This window comes from Siniperca chuatsi, linkage group LG2 (assembly GCF_020085105.1).
Source record: "Siniperca chuatsi isolate FFG_IHB_CAS linkage group LG2, ASM2008510v1, whole genome shotgun sequence".
Taxonomy (NCBI): Eukaryota; Metazoa; Chordata; class Actinopteri; order Centrarchiformes; family Sinipercidae; genus Siniperca; species Siniperca chuatsi.
Window position 1 is genome coordinate 9,224,230 of NC_058043.1, and position 23,732 is coordinate 9,247,961.

A 23,732-nucleotide genomic window follows, 5' to 3' on the forward strand; every position below is an offset into this window, starting at 1 on the left:
CACCAGGTGTCACACTCACCTGCTCTGAAGCTGAGCTCGTCCTGCTCTTGGCCGTCATAGTCGTACAGCGCTCTCACTCTCACACTTTTACCCACATCTTCGTCAAAGGGGTTTGCCCCTCCATTGGTGTCGTTGCCTGAGTTCGGAGCTGTCTGGTCCTCATCTGACCACTCTGTGGAGGCCGTGTACGCCTGGTTCTTCTCGTAGCTGCTGACACTGAAAATTACACATTTCAGCAGAACATAAATTTTCAGTCCTACCAGCATAAATTCATGATGTTCTAATGCTACCTCTGCTGCGACTATTACTGCCACTGTGTATGTTTTATGTTGTTTTAGTGTGTGTAGTTTATTGTGAAGCATTTGTACTATTACTGCTCATACTACTCCTGCTGCTATAACTACTATTACTATTAACACGACCAGAGTACTTCTATTATATCTACAACTAGCAGTTGTATTTCTGTAGTTGTAGTTGTGATAAGAGATGACAGTAGTTACTTATTTATGAAACACTTGTGAATAAAACTAAATTACATACAAAATGATGTGAATACCAACAAATATTAAATATTGATCAGACACCATACAGTTAAGGAACACTGATTATGCCCGACATAGTATGCAAAGATAAACTGATGATTTACATTATCATCGGCAATGCTACCATATAAATTTAGAAGATGATCTGGATAAGAGCATCTGTTAAATAAGAATTAAAATATTAAACATATCAGTGTTTAATCTTACCTTCCCCGGTCTCCAGCTTGAGCGTGGTCTACTACTGTTGTGACGTTAGTCAGCATGACTCCATCATTGCCTTTCTTTGATTTTTCTTTCTTAGAGATGTTATGGGTAAAGTCTGGGTTGTATTCCTGCAAAACAAGAGGCAAAATATATTTAGGTTTGGATTTGTTTGCAGTAACAGTAACTACTGTCACATTTAAGCAATACTTATTTTGAGTAATACTACTCAAGATGATGCTCATCAAAGCTGGACACTGTCTCAATATTCTATAACCAACTTTTTATACGACCGCTTTGCAAAATGGTCGGCTCTTCATTTGGTTTCATCAACAGAAATGATTTTTCTCTGTAATTGTCCTTATTGATACTGTTAAACTAGGATAGAGAGAAAATGTAATATTAAAGCAATAGTTCAACATTTTGGGAACTATGCTTATTTGTTCACCGGCTGAGAATTAGATGAGAAGAAGTAACTTCCTAGAGTCTTGTCATCACTGTGAGGATTCAGGCAACCAGCGGAGACTTCAGTGATGTAAGACATGTCTTAAAATTGTAGCTTGTTATGGTATTTATTTACCTCAAACTGTGGCCAGTTCATATGCATGCCAGGGCCGTGGGTGTTGCTGAACCACTTCAGATCTTCCTGCGCGCTCGCTGATGTGATGGTGTGTTCAAGTTCTCCGTACACTATAGCATAACTGTGAAAAGACAGCAAGGATTTGGTGTGTGGGTAATGATTAGCTGATGACTGTTTCTCTTCATATTAACTGTTTTAAACGTCTCAAACCTTTGGTCTTCTGTGAGGTTGAGGTGGCGTTTGATGTCCAACAGTACCTCCCTGAGGAAGCTCAGCCTTTTCTCTTCGAACTGCTGGCACTGATCGAACACCTGCCCCATGTTTTCCATGTACTGTGGCGTGCACTTACTCAGCTCATCCAGAGCCTTCTCATACTTCTCCTTGGCCTAAGTTTTAACACACACACAAGCAACAAACTCTTAACAGCCTGAAATAAATTATTATACGATATCGCACTGATAATTTAAATAACAGTCATATTGTAAATATTCTTTACTATATTTATAATATTTTATAAATATTATTAATATTTTATTTTATATTTTATATTTATGACTTTTGACTTGCAGTATTAAAGCTGATTCTAATTCTGATACAGGGATGACTAATGTTTTAATCACTAGTCCACATGTTCCTGTTCCTGTGTTTCAGTTCTGTGGTCAAATGTGAATCCTATTAACCTTGCAAGGACAATAAATGTGTATTCAAGCACAAGAAATAATCTTGGTTAAAGGGTGTGAAGGAAAGGCAGTCAGAGTCCACTTCAGCGCAGAACAGATAATGTTGGAGTACTGAGGGAGAGACAGTACTGATCCCACAGGCCAGCTGATGCTCTCACCCTCTGGGAGTCCTGTTTGCACTTGTCCACTTTCTCATGGAGTTTCTTCTGCTGGTCAGCTGTCACAGAGGCCTCTCCCTTACTGTTGGCCTCTCTGGTGGACGCCAGCTTCTCCTCTTTGCAGGCCATGTGGAAGGACTTCTTGGCAGCCTCGAGCTAAAGGAAGATGACATGAACAAATTCACTTAGTTATAAACTCAACACAAATAAAGTAGGGCTGCAACTAATGATTATTTTCATTATTGATTAATCTGATGATGAATTTTGTTGCTTATAAAATGTCAGAAAATTCTGAAAATGTCATATTTACCCCTATTGGCATCTAGTCAAGCAGATAGTTTTGGTTTTATTTGTAAAATATCAGCTGCCACCGCAGCTCAAATTGAGGTGAAAAGAATTTAATTTGTGCTCATGTCACTGAAAAATGTATACCTTGAAAAACAGCAACACGTCTTCTCAGAATCAATGTCCTGGTTACTGTTAGCACAACAAAACTAAATCCCACTCACCATTTGTGGCAGTCTCAAATATGGAGATTTAAAAACCTCTGCAAATAAAACAACTCTTTTTAAAAAAATATAATTTGGGTGAAGTGACAAATTAAAATGAGTTCAATGTCTAAAAACGTGTCCAATTAGTTGCACATGAATGGATGTGTTAAAAAAACAAAACACACTACTTCACCTCTTTTAGCTTTTTGGCCCAGGGTTTCTGGGCCTTCTTGAAGCCCTCGTCTGCCTCTTTGGTTTCCTTGAATCCTCCCATCATCTGTTTGTGGTACGAGTCTTTCTGCCAGTTCTTCACCTTCTCAAAGTCCTCGTTGATCAGGTTGTTTTTCACTTCCTGGTGAAGCTCGCTCACCTTCTCCGCCTCCGTCATCACCGCCATCCAAGCTCGCTCTACTGTGCCGTACTGAGGCCCTGGTGGAGGAATGAAGGGTGAGTAAACCAAGTAAAGCATTATATCAAAACAAAAAAAGGTATGTTATTGAAAAGAATTTTCATAATATGAGTGTGAAACACCGCTTACCTTTGTCTACCAGCTGCCTCCATCTCTTGGACCACTCGGTCAGTTGCTGTGCGTAGGCTTTCTCGATTTTGGCACGCTCCTGGATGCAGTTCATCAGGTCATTGCAGAGCCGGTGACCATCGTCAATCCGCTTCACCGTACGTTTGTAGTTCCCAACCTTACATAAAAACAATGTCTCAAGTTACTTTCAGTAAATTTATACGACTGGAAGAAATGCATTTATCATACAACTATTATTATCACAAATGTTGCTGGTGCTGGTGTGCAGGTTTTTGAACTTTAGAAAGTGCCAGGCTAGCTGTTTCAACTGACTTCCAGTCTTTATGCTAAGCTAAGCTAACCGGCTGCTGGCTGTAGCTTCATATTTAACGGACAGATATGAGAGTCGTGTCTTCTAATCTAACTCTCGTCAAGAAAGCACATAAGTGTGTTTCCCAAAATGTTGAACTATTCCTGTCACTGCTGTTTATGTGATTTCTTCACTTCCTGGTTGGAGAAGGGCTGCTTTAGGTGAACAAAAATAATCGGTAAGGTTTTGATTAGTGGAGATGGAAAGAAATTAGCTATCAGGATCCATACTTTGTGATTTAGGCTCATTTTTAAAAATCCTTCTGCTGCTTTAAAAATTAAGAGCTGACATAGATTTTCTGATGTCCTCTGATTGTATGTAATTATCTGCTAATTACAACAAAAAAGTGGCAATGTCTCATTATTGACTGTCATGGCGGAAGATGGCATGATTTGTATTATGTTACTAAGAAAACTGCTGTATTGCTGCCTGCAGGTGATGAATCGTATAGGCAGGAGGGAACAGCAGGGAAGAAACTGCTGGTGTGTGTGGAGTTAAGCAATGAAAGCAGAGGGTGTGTTAATGTCATATAATTTACAACTCTCCATGGACACAGGAGCAGCAACCTCCCAGAGAGCTATTACTGTAGCTTTACCCAGGAAGAGTGAGAGAGAGGCTAAAATCCAACCTTAATGCATTCATTTCACACCTTTTGTGACAGGAAAAAAAAGGGCTGCATCTTTGCTGAATGTGTAATAGATGTTTACCTATACTTCACCCTGAAAATGACTACTAACAAATCTAAAATGTGGGCTGAATGAAAGCAGCCGGGGGACAAATGATTGTATTCCACACCAGCCCTTTGCTTCAGCAGCAGCCAGCCGAGTCAGCGATCAGCAGGCAGCACTGCAATGCAACAACTGATGTAGTGACTGTGTGCTGGAAACAGGCACCTTTGCTGCTCCAGCTGATTCCTGAACGCTCTGCCCGGCTGAAGAGACATGATGAGGATAAAACGCAGCCGAGTCCGAGAGGAAATGGATTATAAACACTGAACGTATGAAGTGACAATACGTCTTTTCTCCCTCAAATACTCGCTGAGTCTATCCATCATACATACTGTATCTAAACATGCAGCAATGTGATAGTAATATTATCTATAGCTTAAGATGGGTCAAGCTTTTTCCTGGTTTGAACACTGAACAGTCACCACCTCTCATATATAATGAATGGACTTGTTGCTCAAATTACTGGGGGCTGTTTGTGCAAAGGAAAGTTTGTTGGTGATGTAATAAAGTGGCAGAAACCCAGTACAATATACTGTCATCTAGAGCTAAAACAACTCAATTACTCAATCAACAAAATAATAATCTGCCACTATTTTTATATATGATCGGTTGGAGTCATTTTACAAGCAAACGTGACAAACATTCCCTAGTTTCAGCTTCTCAATTGTGAAGATTTGCTGCTTTTCTTTGTCTTTAGTGATAGTAATCTGGATATTTTGGGGTTTTGGACTATTGGTCAGACAAAACAAGCAATATGACATCAATCATCTGTGGCTTTAGGAAACTAACTTTATTTACTGACCAAACAATCAATTAATTGAGAAAAATAATTGTCATATTAATTGATAATGAAAGTTATTGTTACTTGCAGCCCTACTATCGTGCATCTGTTAACCTGTCATCAGAACTCAAATACTATTTGCAAATATTTGTTTTGTTTAGATATATTTACATATCAGACAGTACAAGGAGTATCAGAATTGTTTAGTAATAACAGGAAAACCTTGATAAATCAATTTAGTACTATTTTCAGGCAAATCATTTGGATTTATGTGATTTGGTTAACTCTGTCGGCGACTAAGAGCAACTACTGCTAGACACAGACAGATAGCGGATGGCTTCAATTTGAGACTAGTCTCTCTCCTTTAAACAGGAGACAGAAGCAGGAGGAGTCAGTATGGAAGTCATGCAGTACATTGGAAAACCTGTACAGTGTAGCTGTCATTGTAGTGGTTGGAGACAGGTACAGCAGTAACATGCCTTTAACAAGCTCAAGACCCTCATTATGTAGAAGCCAGTACAACTTCAACATCAAAGGCTCATTTATAAAAGCTTAATCATCTAATCATCCAAATATGTGCATAAGAACTGCCTGTATGGACAAGAAAGTTGGTATTTAACATGTGAACGTAGACCTGATGTGAAATGAACAATGACAAATCGCACCTCTTCCACCAACAGGCCCATTAACAAAGGCTTAGTAGCTAGCACCCAAAATGTAGGACTGCTTAATTGAAAAATGGAGCAAGTAAGGAAGAAAAGGAAGACAAACTTCAAAGGGGTTGCGACACAGAAAATGAGTTTCAGCTAAAGTAAAATGTTTAATTTGGCAATTCCACATGTGGCTTGTCAAAGAACAAAAAAGACAGCATGAAGGCAGGTTGTCATAAATGCTGCAAACAGTGTCATCTCGAACAAGAGCTGTATAATAAGTGAAAAAGACCTCACGAAGGAGACATCAGGGCCACAGGAGGAGGCAGAGTGCCACTTCAGTGTCATCCACAGATGAAAAAATAGTGGCAGTCATTGGTGGGAAGTCCCTTATGGTCACACTGAGAGAGCAACCACATTAAAGGCTGGATTGAAGTACTAAATCATTTGTTTTTAATTGTTGCACTTATTTTAACAGTTGCACAACAGAAGATTTATAAGATTAAGTAATGGAACCAAAATATAACCGTTTGTCGTCATGCTGAGTGATTAAAAGTGAATGTCATCAACAGATATGTGCTGGCTCAGAGATCTGCGTATGAAGCGGCAGGTGCTCAGTGATGGAAATGCTACTGATAAAACATCAGCTCATGTATTTATGTGTGAATCTGTGCCTACACGCAGTTGATAAACGAGGCCCCAGATCTTTCTTCTCACCTCCCAGATGAGGCAGGTTCAGTGACTAGGCAATGTCAGTTCCCAGTTAAGTTTAATCTGTCAAAGCTGTCTCACCTCCCAGAAACTGTCTGTGGTCTCCTCCTGGCTGGCGGACTCGTCGTAGGCTCCGGACATGGTCCCAGATTTGGCAGGATGGCTTCAGGCTGTGGCGGTCTGCAGCAGAGTAACACTCCTCATGCACTGTAAGAGAAGACGAGCACAGATGAGTGTAAACACAGAGACTGTGAGCAGTGCTAATAGAGGGATACATGAGACGCTTAAACACACTTATAACTAGAAGAGTGCACTCAGTAGAGTGCAGATGTGGGTGGGGAACGGGGAGTGCAGGGCAGGCTGTGTGTCCAGCATGTATGCATGAGAATAGTGGAATGAAGGGGAGAACGTTTTTTTGTATACGTTTTCTTATATAAATGTATGCAAAGTTTAATAAAGTGTTTTTGTATAGTATAGCCTCAGTTTTCTTTAAGATGGATATAATAGTGTATGTGGTATTGTAACCAAACGTCCTGGGTTCGCCAAAGTGTATAAACTTAATAAGAAAACAATAAACGGGACATTAAGTCCAAAGATCTGAATTTAAACATTCTTATTTATTTATAAGATATTGTTGTAACACACCACACAAAATAAAACTCCTCCCTCTCCTCTCCCAAACAAAGTATCCCACTCAATTGTCCCTCCCAGCTCCCATATAGTGAAGATGGCGGCAACGATAACAAAATGGGGATTTATTCATCTCGTATCATGCCTAACTGAATTGGATCATAACATAGAGGGTATGGAATTAATGTGCAAATGCTCTGGTTCAAGATGAGACCAAACTGTCAGATGTCAGTTCTTGAGCCACAATAAAGGCCAAAACGTGACCTGCAACAGACTAGGTAAGCCTTGTTTTTAGCCTAGCCGATTGCCGGAAATGCCTTTTGCTATGTCGTAACGAATACCGTAAAATGGTGAATACTGCTGAAATGACGAAAGTCGAAGCTTTTCGATAGGCTCAGTTAATAAAATAGGTTTTTCAAAAATTGTGAATGACCGCAACCATGTGAGGTCCTTGAGCATACAGTCATAAGTGTGCACAAAAAACATTAGGTTGATATAAATATGGTTATAAGCAGCAAACAATGTTGCTATATTCACTAAAATAATCGTCTCACACGTTCAAACCTGAACAGCATGCAGTTATGACACAGTGGTTTAAAATAGCATTTTTTTGTTTCAACCCATCGCCTACAGATTAAATGCTTATTCCTGCAGCTCGTGTGATCACAACATCACAGTCTTGATCTACGTAGATACTTTGTTCATGATCTTCTAATACCCACAAATGTTGTGTCATGGATTTCAAAAAGAATGCTAAATGCTTATGCAGCGAGAAAAAGACAGCGCAGATGAAAGGTTTATGCAAGAGATTATTAACCACACAAGATCATAACAAATTAAGCTGCTTTTTAAAGAGCAATAGATAACGTGACTCTATGGTTGACAAATAAATGGCATATTAATAGCCCAGATTATACGCGTTTTCGAAACCAATTTCTGAAATATAGTCTAAGGCTAAAACTAGGGCTGTAACTAACAATTATTTTCATTATCTGCTGATTGTTTTATGATTTATCGTCTACAATGACATTGTCACAATGACATTCAATAAACAAGCATATAAAATGGAGACATTACCATTAAATTGTATTTTTGCTTGATAAATTACTGTTCTGCAATCAAACAGTTGCTTCATCTCTAATATATTCATCATTAAATCGGGGGAGGATTATACCAACATTGACAACTTTGCAATCAAATGTGTACAAAGTCCAAACTAAAGGTGACGAGATCAGCGATTACCATCAGGGCAAATCAAAAGTTCACCAGCAGAGCATTTAACTTTACACAATACTTTCCACACACTGATATCAGGTAGGCTCAGTCACTTAGAAAACCACAAGCTTCCTCATAACCTGAATGCTTCCGGTTATTTTTCGCTCTACTCCCTGAGATGACAATAGATTTAAGGACTGGCTAGTCATTTTCAGTTTCATCAACTCACCCAGCCACTGTAGCCGCAGAGTAACATTATCCCAAGGCCTCGCTGGAACACCTGCTGCTGTGAAGATTAATAGCTGTGACATGATTGCTAATGATGACATTCGTGCTGAAATTAGGGCACAACATGACTGCCAAAGTGAGAGGAGAAAGAGAGAAAATCAAAACTATCTAATTATATATCCATCCATCCATGGATAGATTTCTAAACGGACCTACCGGGCACATTCCCAGGGGCCCATGGGATCAAGTGGCCCCTTGGCCAGAGCCTATGTTTGAAGTGACAAATTACATATTGTTCTCAATACCACTTTATGAAGCATATCATCAGCTTGAGAGCGACTTAAAACGCGATTGAAAAATCAGTGAAGCTATGCTCAGTTTGTCATAGTTAAAGCCGCTATAATCGATATATATCAAAAGACAATGTGAAAACAGTGTGACAGTGTGAAAGGTGTCACTCGTAGTGATGAGCCTACAGAAAATTATCACCAGAATCTGCAGCTCCCCTCGGCTTTACGGAGCTGTATAGTGATTTTCAGCTCATTGTTTAGCTGTACAGCCTGCAATTTTACTGTTTTGGTTCGCTCTCACTGCTCTCACAGTGCCGTTTTCGGCCGCAGCAGGCAGCTGTTGTCAGTGAAAAAGCTCATAAATGCTGCTTGGCAGTTGACTCTTATTTTTCAACCTGAGGTAATTGTAGCTGTTCTTGGTCGTGCTAACTTTGCGCTCACCACCTCCATTGTAGAGTCCAGCAAAACAATATTTAGGGCAAGCAGCGCGAGCCTCCAAAAGCTTTCCAAATAAACTTCAATTTTACAGAAATCATTTTAAACACTTGTGTTTTGAGTTTGACTAAAAGAAAACAACATAAAGTAGCCACTTGGATTAGTTATTGTAGATCTACAGGGAGCTACTTCAGGGGAAACTCTGCGTTTCCTGGATCTCAACAACAGAAGTGCCGAAAGTTAGCATGAACCGTAGTCAGAATGGACACAATTATGAGGAAAAGATCCAGGTTGAGAATTTTCCTTCAAGTCTTGGTTATCAGAGCTTCCCACCTGCGCATGAGCTCACCTGACTTTTTTAATCAATTATCACTTTCAACTGCACTATCCCACTATGATATGATAACAAAAGCCCAGACATTTTGTTTACTTGAGATATTTGCAGAAGCATAAATCAAAGAAGTGATACAACACTGAACACCGAAAAGATGCATTACAAAAAATAAGAAATAGGATATGAATGTGTGCAGGTGAGACAGGAGCTACAAACAAAAACACGCAAACCAACCAACCAACAGAAATGCAGATCAAGATAAGATGCAAAGCGACGATGCAAATGAACTGGATGACAAACACAAGATGACACCAAAACAATGAGGAGGGTTATTTGACAATACTGTTATCAGTGCAGTGAAATGCCAGCTGCAGCTACAGACAAGTTTCACTGAGCCTCTGCTGGAATACAAAATATCAACAGATGATAATGTGAAAGCATTTGATAAGGATTTGTTCTGTGATGTTGTAATGATGCATGCGATATGCAAGGTCATTTTTGCGACAGTGCTTCATAAAACAACCAAAGTATGCTGAGAATGAGTCATCTACCCTCTGATGAATGACAAACTTTGTATGTTAAAGGAATAGTACAAATAAATATGCTTATTGCTTTCTTGCAGAGAGTTAGATGAGACGATCAATACCACTCTCATGTCTATATGGTAATTATGAAGCTACAGCCAGCAGCCGGTTAACTTAGCTTAGCACAATGACTGGAAACAGGGGGAAACAGCTAGCCTGGCTCTGGCTAAAAGTAACAAAAACTGCCTACAAGCACCTCTCAAAATGAATCTGTACAAAAACCGACATGTAAAAATGTCAAGTTGTGGTTTTACAGGGGTTTATGTGCCAGACTATTTCTTGGCCGGGATCAGTAACTTCCTGGAGTCTCTGCTGGTTACCTGGAAACCTCATAAAACCACAACTTGTCGTTTTTATACTTTGGTTTTTGTACGGATTCATTTTTAGAGGTGCTGGTAGGCAGATTTAGTTACCTTTGGACAGAGCCAGGCTAGCTGTTTCCTGTTTCCAGTCTTTGTGCTAAGCTAAGATAACCGGCTGCTGGCTGTAGCCTCATATTTAGTACACAGACATGAGAATGTCACACTATTTGTTCAAGACACACATTTTGTGCCTGTACCTCACACAATGAAAAACAATTTGATTTATAACAAAAATTAATGAAACATCAAGAGACAGGTCAGGTATGTATATCTATGTTTCTTTCTCCTACTGTAACTGAGGCCACCAGCTGATTAGAAACTGACGGTTAGATGATTGTCTCATAATTAATAAAAATCTCACCAAAGCCAAAGCTGTTGATGAAGAAGGATTTGATGCAGAAGAGACACATTTGAAACAATAGAAAGAGAAGGAGCAGTGATGTGTTTTGATAGGAGGTCAGGGGGAGGGGTGGGAGCTGCATGGGTATTTGGGTCAGCCGTGGCCCAATGGATGGAGCAACACTTTTGACAATGACGGGCAGAGATGAAATGAGAGAGGGAAGTGAGGAGACTCGAAAATCCAGTTAATCGAGGGGAATTACTAACCCAACAGCTTTGGGCAAAACAAATGCCCCGGCCAGATGCAGTGTAGAGCATGGCATGAGTGGGTGTTTATCATGCTTGGTTAATCCATTAGCTACATGCCGAGAGGGGGCTTTTGTTCAGGATAGACCTTTGCTTGGCTCACAGAAAGACAGATCGCACTGTAGGAAAACAACCACAGACTAGCTTTTTCCACTTTTTTTTTTGCAAAGCCAACAAGTAGAGATAAAACTGAGACAGAAATAATGACATGAATCTGACTGTATTTCTAATTTAGAGTACACTATCGAGTGAGTTATTCATTGTAGACAGACAAACAACACCTACCCACACACACACACACACAAACCCAAACATTGACAGTACCCTCCAAGGTTATCACTTTGAATTTATCACATTGCTTTGATTCATTCCTCACTCTTTTTTCTCTTTCATCAGTACAACCTGCAGTCTCAGTCAAAGATCCACATCCTCACAAACAAGCAATGAGACTAAAAGAGCATTGGGAAACCCCATCCCTCTAAAGCAAGTGCACAGGCACCAAAAAGCACCACCACTCGCAGCACAGCGAGCCAGTAGCATCAACACGTCAAGAGAGTCAAACCCCAAGACAAAGACGAAGCAATACACCCGAAGAGAGGGAGCACACAGCCCCCCGCCAAAGCAACAAAAGCTTACCCCCAGTCCTCCATTAACAGCGGCTAAGGCTGCAGCTAGGAGAAAAGAGACACGTGGGCTCCTCCAGCAGTGAGCCCCTCTCCTCCTCGCCTCCTCTTCTCCCCTCCCGTTCGTTTATTTTTGCGTCCTCTCTGACTGACGGAGCATCGGCGTAAAGAGCAGGGGAAGATGATCTGTGATCTGAGATCTTCCTGCCTGGAGCACCGTGCAGTAAAGGACTGTGTGTATGTGTGTGTTTCTCAATGAGTGAGGGATAATCCTGTGGTGCTTTGCGTGAATGGCTCAGACAGAGCAGCAGGACAGAGAGGAGGGAGAGAGAGAAAAGGGGGGGATGGAGAAGGTGGGCTGCTGCTGCTGTTTATGAACAGCACTGTAGATACGTGGTTGTGTGAAGTGTTTAATGATCAGACTTTGGTGGAACTGGTGATATGAACGATCAGAGGTAACATAGTTTCATTTCAAAATGAGATTATACACTGAGACATTTGAATGCCTCTATAAAAGCATCACACACTAGGTATTATTACTGAAGTTATTAGGCATTATAGTCAAGTTATATTTTTTTAAATGCTGGGAAACAAACTATATTTCTTATTACTTAATATAGGCTTCAACAAAGTCTGACACTACTGTATGAAATTGACATACATTCACGTCTGCTTTTTCAGGCTGTACAGTTATCTGTCTACAATAAAATACCTAAACAAAAGGAATTTTTGGTTTTATTATTTTGTTTGGCAAAATTGTGCAATCAAAGGCTCTGGCGCATCAGGTCAGGAGTGCAACTGTTTAATTGTTTCATCCCGGTTAGTCTGCTGAGTTTTAGCTGGTTAAACTTCTGTTCTGAGTCCGCCCTACTTTCTGTGATGACCTATTTTACATTTTAATACGAACTTATGACTTGTTTTCATTTAGATATTTTTCTGTTTCTGTTGTCTGACAACTGAGTCTGAGTCTAAAATAATGATTTAAGTCATAATGTTATGACAGGCGTAGACTCAATGTGCTTCAAAATAAAAGCAAGCAAGAAAAATAGGCAAAAATCATGTATGTGAAAAACATATAAGATAACAACATACAAGATAAGGAGGTATTACATATATGTAAACATATAAGATAAGATAAAAACAAGATGAAATGGTATTACAATAAAAATGGAATAAGATAAGTTGATATTATCATTACTATTAAAAGGGGAATACTAATGATAAAAATACTGATTCTATGATAAAAAGAGGGTTAGAGGTGACAGAAAGTTGTCATCTTAACTTTACTGCCACACAGCCCCCAGACATACCTCATTGTTTTACAAAAGCTCAGTTTTATAAAGAGCGCAGCTGAAGTATTTAGATTTATACACTCTGGAAACCAACTCTGGAAAAGCTTACTTACTTATTTCCACTTAGTGTGGACATATTCTGAGAAGAAGGAAGGGAAGACCAGAGGGAAAAAAGCCATAAGAGGTGGAAACAGAGAAAGTTTCAGAATTTGGTCCAGTGGTCCAGATAATAAAAGAGGCTTAATTTCGATACACCACAAATTAGGTTAACAACGACAATATCAAGCTGAGCATATGAAGGGTAGAAGTGACCCTGAGATAGATATACGTAAGCTGTTCTTAATTTGCATGAAGGCCAGAGAGCATATGTCATAAAAAATAATTAGACAACTTGTCATAAAGCTCAAAACAAAAGTTAAGCTATACAACTGTACTGTATATAGGGATGAAATGCAGAGCCAAATGCAAAGGCAATAAAATCATAAATATGTTGATCACAAATGATACAGTTAAGCATAATGAAAGTAGTTACTAAGCCAAAGTCCTCTTTGACTATACTAATACTTCACATCTGCAATTGTATAGACAACATTTCGCCAGCTCTCTCCTTGGCAGCATTACTTATCCAAGAGATCCTGTGCTTTCAAAAACCAGTAGAACAACGGAGGGAGCGCTCTGTCACAGTCTCAGCTGCAGCTCGATCACCCTGCCAACCAGAGTGACATGACGTCACAATCTGGCTGTTACGATGAGACAAGAGAGCACAGCGATCACAGAGAAAAGAGTGGACAACTGTGTGTCTCTGCTGCGTGATCAGCTCTGTGTGGAGTGCTGAGTTGTGAACAGGACAGGTGAGGTGGAGGACAGACAGGCCACAGTGGTGACTGCTGAGGTGAGGTTGATGATGAAGACACTGCGGTGAAAGGACTGCGCTACAGTGTGTAATCAGCGCTGTTACACTGGTGATTTCACAAGTCATCATGCAAAAATAAATTGGAGATCAAATCCGGAAGCACAGGCAGCAGAACATGGCTTTGATAGATGGATATAAAGAAGACTATGATACAGAGAGAATAGGGATTAACAAGACTAAAAGTCTACAGCCAAGCTCTGTGAGGCTTTACTTGCTTTGAACTAAATCAGTAAGCTTAACAGGCTGATGTTTAGTAGGTATAATGTTTACCATCTTTGTTTAGTGTGTCAGTATGCTAACATTTGATAACTATCACAGAGTACAGCTGAGGCTGATGGAAATGTCATTCGTTTTGCAGGAATTAGGTCATAAACCAAAGTACTGGAAAAATGTAAATTTTGACCTGATGGTGGTGCTAAATTAAAAGTTAGTGGATCACTAAAGTTATTACACTATATCCTGAGGAGGATCCATCCAGTAGTTGTTGAGATATTTCAGTCTGGACAAAAGTGATGGACTGATCAATAAACTGACTGCCATTGTCATCCCTAGAGCCACACCACTAGCATGGCTAATAAAAATGTACTGGGGTACATCTGAACATCTAGCTGTATGAAACCTGCAACTTGACTGGTTTAAAGTGACATCATATTGTATAAGCCACGGTCCCTGTGGCTGGAATGTATTTATTTAAAAAAAAAATCTATATTTTGTGACAGCTAAAGATTATTTATTTGCCACGTCAATTTTACATAGAATTATAAACTGAACTTCACAGCCGTGTTTGTTATGCTCTAATCTATTCAGTCCTCTTTTGACAGCCCCTGCCTATGTTGCTAACAATTCTAACATCATGTTAAAACTAGAAATATGCAACATTTTACAGCAGAAATCAGTTGCATCAGGACAATATACAATGGTAGACAATGTGATTGTAAAGTATATTCTTTCAAACAAAACAAAACTTACTTGTTCTTTAAAATCTGTGACACAGTGTGAAATCAAAACAACTGACGTTAATATAGCTGCACAACCTCATGTCATGAGAGAAACTCCACAGTTTCTTAAGCTTAAACTTTAAATGAAGTTTTGAGAATTCCTCTTCAAGCTCTCTGTGGACTTACAGGAGAGACTGGTTCAAAGTCAGTTCTTCAAATATAGTATATCTAAAGATCTTCAACTAGGTCACTAAGTTTCAGGGAAGTATCAAATCTCAGCAGGTGGAGCAAGACAAACTGATTAAACTTGTATTTGCATTTAAAACTCTCACAAAAAAGTCTGCTACCACAGGATCTAATAGAAACCATGTCTCTTGCTGTATTCGACACCTGACCGACAATTACAGACTAAGATGGATGGCCATTGATCACAGCTTATATGATCTAAAATGAGCAAAGTTCTCGTACTGTGGCTTGATGTCATCAGGGTTATCTCGGCTTGGGCTTGGAGCGTAATATTTTCAATAGAAAGCCTGCGTTATGAACTGGAGGTGAGGGGTTTGAAAGAAGAGGACATTTAGAAGGCAGACGTGGTCCAGTGAAATACGAGAAAGTTGCATTACGGGAATTGTAGGATCCAGAGTTTCTGGAGCTTGATCCATACTAGAGACTAAAAGTCGGGATATTTTGGCCTCTCCTGCTTCAATTTAGACCATTCTTTGTTTATATGTGTCTCTTGTGAGTCCCACATCTTTATGGATGTGCAATACTAAATAACTGGAGTGCCTCTTTAAATAGAAAAAAATGATTTGTGGAAAAACATGTTTGTATACCTCAGAAGATATTTTAAAAAAGTATTGTTTTGGTTTCAGGACCAAAACTCAAGCATTGTATTTGCACCAGTATTGCACGTTGCCTAACAATACCCAGCAAAGCGCAGGACACCTGGATTTAAAAATGGATATTGAAATATTGGAATGGATTGCTAAAATACTGTGAAACGTGTGAAACAAATTGTTTGTTCTAACAAAGAAAAACAAAAGAAAACAGTGCACTCCGCTTCAGTTCATCCTTCATACTGAATCTGAGATAAAAGACGACAGGAACAAAAAAAAAAGCTGCTGACATTTTCCAAAATAGTTGATAAAAATGAGGTGACACTTCAAGGAAAAGCAAGCAAACAAATATATTGCTTCTTATACGCCCTGACAGTCACACAGTAGCTTTTTGTGTTGTTTGAAAAAGCGATCACTTAATGATTTCCACTATCTTCATATGCCCTCATACACACACACATACATATAAACAGACACACACATCCACTGTATCTATCACTGGAGCTGCCCTCTGCCCTCTGAGCACAAACACCTCCTGTACAGTGAGATCTTGGCCACATTATTCAGATGCAGCACTTTTTCTTTCCCTCAGGACAAACTGTTGCTGCTGCTGCCCTCATCAGATTCAAGTCCCATATATAGAACCACATTCATCAAAAATTCACACTGCTGTGTAAACAGATAGAGATAACCAACCTGACTCACAAAGAGAAACAAACTCTTTAAGGATTGATGTAATCTCACGTCACTGTAAAGACAATTGGATTATAAAACAAAGAGATCGATACGGGTGAGCAGCGCTAAAACATGCCTGAAGAAGAACTTTGTAAAAAAAACAACATGTCACAGCTAATCCCAACAGCACAAAACACATCTACTTTGTGTACTACAAACTAAAGCCCAGATCAGTGTGTGAGTTAATTTGAAATGTAATCTTATAATGTATAAAACAATACACTCCAGTTTTCACCAAGATTAATATCACCACTGATGGTCCCTGATAAACAATTCCAGCCCTGCAAAACATCCTGGATTCTCAGCTGACGTCTCGGCTGCAAACATTAGTGTTGCAGGTAAATAAAATGTGAATAAAGAAAGAGAATCTGTACGGCTCTCGCCTCTCTCAACAGCTGTTGGTTATTTAGGAAGCCTTGATAAAAGGTTCTGGACCCTCAGCTGCTCTCATGGTGTCGCTTAATAGCCAGCAGTAGAGGATTGTAGCAGCTGTATGAATAAAAAAGCAGTGCACTGTTGGAAAATGCTCAGAACATCAAACACATGCAGAAAAAGGTGTTGATGCTGTATCCAAACAACAGCCAACAACGATTTTGCAAAACCTCGGCAGTCAGACGGCAGAATAACTGAAACTCATTCCTGTTTCTCTACAATATTCATGTAACATCAATAATACAGAAGTTCAGGACACAAACAGACTTAAATACAATGTACAATGGTCCTATTTTTAGCAGCTACAGCCTTTATACAGTACAATCAATGTGTAATTGATTAGCAGGAGCAAGGACACAGGAAGCCTCGGATGATCAACAACAGAAGATAAAGCGGCCGACCACAACTTATTCACATTAATCTGTGTCTACGTGTTAACAAATATACAGAGCGTGTACAAGGGTATGCTACTGGAATGCCATTGTGAATACTTAAAGAGGAACTTGTCCGATTTTACACATCAAAGTATGTTTACCAGGTCTTGGAGACTACTACTGCATATGTCAAAAAATAAAAAAAGTTGTACAAGGCCTTTGTGACTCCAGAGAGAGCTGCACAAAGTCAGTTGGGGCTGTTTGAAAAAAAACAAAAACAAATCTGGGGATGTGGAGTTAGAAAGAAGTGAGGTTGCCAGACCTCTGTAGCCCGCTCTTCATCTCTGCTTGTGGCTAGCAGGTCGAGGCTACTCGCTAGCTGCTACTAGCATAACGCACTAAAGCTTGTTCCGACCGAACTGTCAGCAGTCGAGTTGCATTGTGGGTAGGTTTTGATAAGAAGAATGTATGAAATAAAATAGACAATATCTCTGGTTCTGCTGCATTGATTTTGATACTTTTTAAAAAAAAACTGTCCTCTGTGAATCTGACAATGCCAAATCGGTGGACTGGTTTTTTAAAGTCCATACCTTCAATTAGATAACGCAAAGATCAAGGTCCGTGTGTACTTAATCTAAGATGACTTTCATGGCTCTTTATCGGCCATGACCTGTTTAAAAAAACACTTAATAAACCCCCAAAAAACCCTGCATTCACTCATTCAAGTCAGAATTCATTATCTGTTATATGACAGCTAACATAGACGCAACTACTGGAAAAATTCTACTACAAATTCAGCTATACGACTATAAGTATACAACTATAAGGTCTAAAAGCAGACATTCAGACGTATCATTACAGATCACAGCAGTTTACTGAACCTGGTCTGTCCTCTCTGCGGCCACTCAGTCCTCAGCGTCACTCCCAGTAATTTCTTGACAGCCTTCAGGAGACACCTGAAACCGAGAGTCAAAGAGCGTCACCTGCAACCATGACACATCCTGCGGTATAGCACGCCTTTTCCACACACACTCTCACACACACACACACACACACACTGTGAGACTGAACTTTGACAGATCCCTGAGAAGACACATTAATGCATCAATAATTAGCTAGCTGCGAGGGAGGGTGGAGACTGACGGCTCTCCCTTGTAACGCACATTCCTTAGAAAGGTGCCAGGCAAAGGAGATTCAGAGACAGACTGATAGAGAGAAGGGCGGAAGAGACAGAAACTTAGTCATCAAAAAGATAAGGCAGACGGGAAGAACAGAGAAAGGACACGGTCACACAGGTGGTTAGATAAAGCCTGTTCCGTGGAGGACAGATAAGTCAACATCGGGGCATCAGGTCAGCCGTGCTGCATTCACTCAGTCAATACAGATTTGCTGATGTACAATGAATTCCACGTGTCTGAGTGTCTTTCAACTGACGAGGATCCACAATATGTCAATATTTTAAAAAATGATGCATGAATAAAAGAATAATAGCATTCTCAAAATAACAGAAATTATCTTGGGAGACAGTTTTTTCACAGAAATGAAAACATAACAAATGCTTTAACACATTCGAGGACAAATGCGCAGAAGCTCTTTTGTTATTTAGTGTGATGCTGTGAATAAAAAGAACCAGAGCACGCAGGTGTGTGTCCTCACAGAAAGACAGAGAAGCTTCCCACTGAAGCAGACTTTCCACTGATCGTACAGCACACAGCAGAGCATAATAACTTGCAGGATTATCGCCTGAAATCCTTCAAGTCATGAAAGACTCAAATAAAACCAGTTGTCTATCCACACAGACAGATGCTCGTCCCCAGTATGTGCCATCTGTGTATCATCTAATCATGTTTCTCCCTGTGGGGTTCACTCCATTTGACCCTGGTGTTATATCCCATTATAGCAGGAAGTAATATACGACCCCTGTGCAGGCAAGAGACAAACTGAAAGGGCTGGAGGTCCGGTGTTATTCCTTGTAGAGAAAACACAATCTTATAATTGAGTCCGTTTTCCTGCTGTGATTTGACAACATCCAATATCCCGAGGTTATGAGTTGAAGTTCCCCCAACACCCACCCTCTGTAAAATTCTCAAAACTATTTGGATTATTTGTATTTTATTTATTCAATTAGTTAACATTTGCTGTTTTTTCTCTGGAAATCAACAAGTGCTTACATGTGAACTCAGCAAAACAAACTAAAGTCTGACTAAAACAACAGCTTTAGAACTTTGTCTATCTATAATAATGAGATATAGGCTAATGTTTTAATTAGTGCTGGTAGACAGATTTCTTTTTATATTTGGACAGTGCCAGGCTAGCCTTTATGCTAAGCTAAGCTAACCAGGTGAGCGTGGTATAGACTTTCTCATCTAACTTTCAGAGAAGCAAATAAGTGCATTTTCCAAAATGTTCAACAAATCCCGTTAAATATGCAGAGACTGAAAATACTGGACTCCCTCAGTACCACTGCTGCGGTGCCCTTGAGCAAGACCCTGAAGGCCCAACTGCTGGAGTGGGCCTGCTCAGTGGCCGGCAGATCAGAGCGTGGGGGCACTCCTGAAAAAGAGAGCATTGCTCTCAGCAAAACTTCCCTTTATAAATAAAGATTAAAAATTTTAAAAATAAATAAACAAATTTCAATGAAAAGCAATGAAACTCGATGGCAGTATGGAAATTCACTTAATTCAATGCAGATCAAAAGAAGAAGCTGTCATGGAATAGCAGATGTTTAAATTACCGTTTTTCCGTTGGCTTAAAAGTCAAGACTGAAAGTTTACTCATGACCTTGGAAACATGGACTTACTGATATCATTTTAGTTTCACTTCACATTTAGAACTTACGGTACAGTGAGGGAAGGAAACGCAGACACAAACTGTGGCCTACTGGTTATTTTAGGCAATCACCAGGAGGCACACGCACATCCATAAATGTTCTGCAGGTGCTGGGTGACAATAATCTGCACAAAAGAACAAAAACATATCCGCACACTGCTGTGTTGCTTTCAGTTCCTGTTTAATTGCAAATGGAAATGACAACGTTTCACCCACAAACAGTCTTCTACTGGATATTTTCCCATCACCACTCTTTCACATGACGTGTCTTGAAGATTAAAGAGAAATATGTATGAGTGTGTTTGGTTGTGGAGCACCATTTAGTATTCTCTGCAGAGCCAATTTCGCATAAAAGAATTCAATCAATACTCAAGGGCAAGTGGGGAGTACCCTGTGTGCTCTCCGTGCCAGTTTGTAATCAATAACCTTTTTTTTCCACTGCCCAGTGCAGAGAGTCAGTGTGGACAGGGCGTTTATTGAAGCCCCCGGTTCAGTGTGCACACACTGAAGCTGAAACTGGGCAGGAAAATGGAAGTGACTCATTCAAAAACAGTGCAGCTGCTAAAAGCTATGAGAGCTACACACACACACACACACACACACACACACACACATGCCCACACACACTAAAAGCCTCTGTTGTTGTTCTCATGAATGAGAACTCCTCTGGCTGTTAGAAGTGAGATGCACTGAGAGGAAACACCATCAGTGATGAAGTGAGTATGTAGGCTGCTGTTCAATCAGCAAAGTGAAAACTCTGAATCACAAAAGTCTACAATACAATATGATTTACAAAACATCTTAGATAATGTAGAAAAGTATAGAAAATTCGTCCTGAAAGGATTAGTCAACTAACTGATTAGTCGAGCGACAAAAAATATAAATATATATACATATATATATATATATTTGATAATCAATTAATTGTTTCAGTCATTGTTCACAAAAAAATGCCAAATATTCTGTTTCAAGCTTCTCAGATGTGAGGATTTGCTGCTGGTCTTTGTCATATAGGATAGTAAACAGAATATATTTGGGTTTTGGAGTGATTGTCAGGTAAAACAAGGAATCTGAAGATGTTACTTTGGGCTCTGGGAAATTAAAATACTCACTGTTTTCTGACATTTTATAGATAAAACAATTAATTGAGAAAATAATAGTTTGCAGGCCTAAACAAATTTGATAACTCAGTTTGAAAGTTCTTGACCTTGGAAACAGAAGTTGACAGAATAATCTTATTTCCATGTATTAGCTATCCTGGAGCTTTCGATCATATCACATGACTTTCCCCACTTGTCATGAATAAATCTGAAACTAAACTTTTAAGCCAACATGGAAGAGAGGAAAAGAGGCGCTCAGGAAAGATGGAAATCTGAACATCTACAATTCCATGATCTTCTGATGAAGATCAGGTGTTATGATTGAAAACTCCACGAGAGCTAATATATGTGCCTTCAGGTGAGATTGTTTTATAATTGATTAAGTAATTTTTCAAGCAAAAATACAAAACATTTGCTGCTTCTCAAATGGGAGCCATTTTTCATACATTTCTGACATTTTATACTAAACAATTACTCAATTAATCAGAAAAAACAGTCAACGGGTTAATCAATAATGGAAGTAATCGTTGGGTGCAGCTGTAATCCATAGAGCTGATCAGTGTCTGGGAAGATGTTTCTAGAACAGTTCATACAGAACACAAACCCAAGTACCTCAACACAGTAGCTTTGTCTTTCATGAAGGATTTTCTTAAATCAGTTTTAGGTAAAAACTGGGAACTTTTTTGGGACTCTGAAAACTTTCAACCTAAACAGAAAATAAAAATAATCATCGTACTTCAAACACGCACATACAGTCGCTCCCACTGCTGCACACCCACCACACAGACCCCATCTTTAACAAACCCAGGCGCCATGGCAACATCCAGCCCTCTTCCTCCCTCCTCCTTTGGCTCTACAGCACTTCACTGACACTATAAATCTGACACGCTTGAGGAGCAAACCTGCACACCAACAACCTCTAATAGCCTCTCCTTGTTCTTCTTAAGCTGTGAGATGGGTTTTGTAATGTAACCATCTACAGTAGAGGTGCCCGGAGATGCAGGCTGATTTATTATGATCCGGAAAGTGGAAGAACGCACGCCAACGACTTATCCCACGGCACTCTCAGCAGTAGTCATACAAGGCTGACTTACATAAAATAAGCCTAAAATGTAGTTTGAGCAATCCTACAGCCATGCAACACTAGTTCCAACCTTTTTGTGCTGGGAGCCCGTAAAATGAAGCAATATCTAACCTATGATACTTCATCGCAGGTTAGGAACTTTAGTGTCAACGGTTGTGAGCAGTTCAACGAAAGAGTGATTATTCTCGAAGCGGTAAATGTATTTGGTATTTATCAAGAAACAAGCAAAAATGACAAAATTAGAGGAGAAGTCAGCAAAAGTTCATATAATTTGGTAGGACAAAATGTAAATGTCTTTAATCATATTGTGACCCCTTAGATTTATCTTGGGGCCACTTGAGGCCCCCTGACCCCCAGGTTGGAAACTAGAGAGTGATTTTCATTAGGGACGCAACTAATGATTGGGCCAATGTTTTTCGAATTCGTGGCCTTTTTGCTTGAAAAATGAACAATTAACCAATTAATTTTCTATAGATCAACTAATCTATTAATAGACTAAACGCTACAGCTTTCAATGATAAACAGATTATCAAAAATTTGTTTTCTGTCTGTCAACTAATTCAGCTCTAATTTTAAGATCATAAAAGAGCAGTTGAAGAGTTTAAGAGATTTCCAAAATTTCACAGAAAAAGATGGCTGACGAATTTCAGGTACAAAGTTTTATAAAAGTAAATATACTGTATAAATCTTGGGACCGACCTCAACCTTTACTGTCTATCTATTCATGAATTTATCATCAGGCAGGGACCTGGATGCACCTCCTGGGATAAAATACCGTGTTGGCATGAAGCCGTTTGCTGCTGATCTGCACCGTATAGCCTGCTGGTTAAATTCTGCTGATTCAGAATCTATTGGCACGGAGCAGCACAGTCAGACAGTATAGCCACAACAAGGAATTGCTAATCAGTGTCTGGGAAGACGTTTCCAAAACACCTCATACTGAACACAACTCTGTATAGTAGTTAAATATAGTACATTTGCCCTTCATGACTGATTTGCTAAATCAGCTTGGGGTGAAAAACAGGAACTTTTTTGGGACTAAACAGATACCTACCCAGACAAATGTTATGTGTGTATTATTTATATATAGGGAATTTTTCTTGCTTAAATGATTAATTAATAAGTAAACACTTTTTCCATATTCATTAAAGTAACTTTTTAAGCAAAAATGCCCCAGAATCCCTGGTTTCAGCTTCTCTGATGTGACTATTTGGTGATTTTCTTAAGCTGTGTCACTCCTTTGTTCCCTCATTCACTACTCCATATATAATTTACTCTACAGTGATCAGTAAACTGAGATTTCGAATACTTAAGAACAATCATCATTTTGCGTCATCACTTGTCATTTTCGGATCTGTAAAATGCAACACATTGTGGGATTGTTGTCAGAAAGCAGTGTACATGCCATGAACACTACTTTCATTGTGGGAAAGCACTATACAGT

At 39.5% G+C, this 23,732-nt stretch overlaps 1 protein-coding gene across 4 annotated transcripts in view; it reads right to left on the bottom strand.

Moving 5' to 3' along the window:
* pacsin1b (protein kinase C and casein kinase substrate in neurons 1b) overlaps window positions 1-23,732 on the bottom strand; it is a 32,055-nt gene that overhangs the window by 4,064 nt on the left and 4,259 nt on the right. The window contains exons 2-10 of one of the 4 annotated variants that reach the window (XM_044171620.1): window positions 18,157-18,231; window positions 6,491-6,616; window positions 3,191-3,347; window positions 2,846-3,081; window positions 2,162-2,317; window positions 1,534-1,709; window positions 1,324-1,444; window positions 750-874; window positions 20-216 (exon numbers count right to left, since the gene is read on the bottom strand). In XM_044171620.1, the coding sequence (XP_044027555.1) occupies window positions 20-216; window positions 750-874; window positions 1,324-1,444; window positions 1,534-1,709; window positions 2,162-2,317; window positions 2,846-3,081; window positions 3,191-3,347; window positions 6,491-6,550 (1,228 nt within the window). In that variant the 5' untranslated portion in view covers window positions 6,551-6,616; window positions 18,157-18,231. Of the gene's footprint in view, window positions 1-19; window positions 217-749; window positions 875-1,323; window positions 1,445-1,533; window positions 1,710-2,161; window positions 2,318-2,845; window positions 3,082-3,190; window positions 3,348-6,490; window positions 6,617-8,483; window positions 8,505-11,768; window positions 12,169-18,156; window positions 18,232-23,732 lie in introns of those variants that run through there. The other 3 variants (XM_044171623.1, XM_044171628.1, XM_044171622.1) reach the window with 3 other exon arrangements.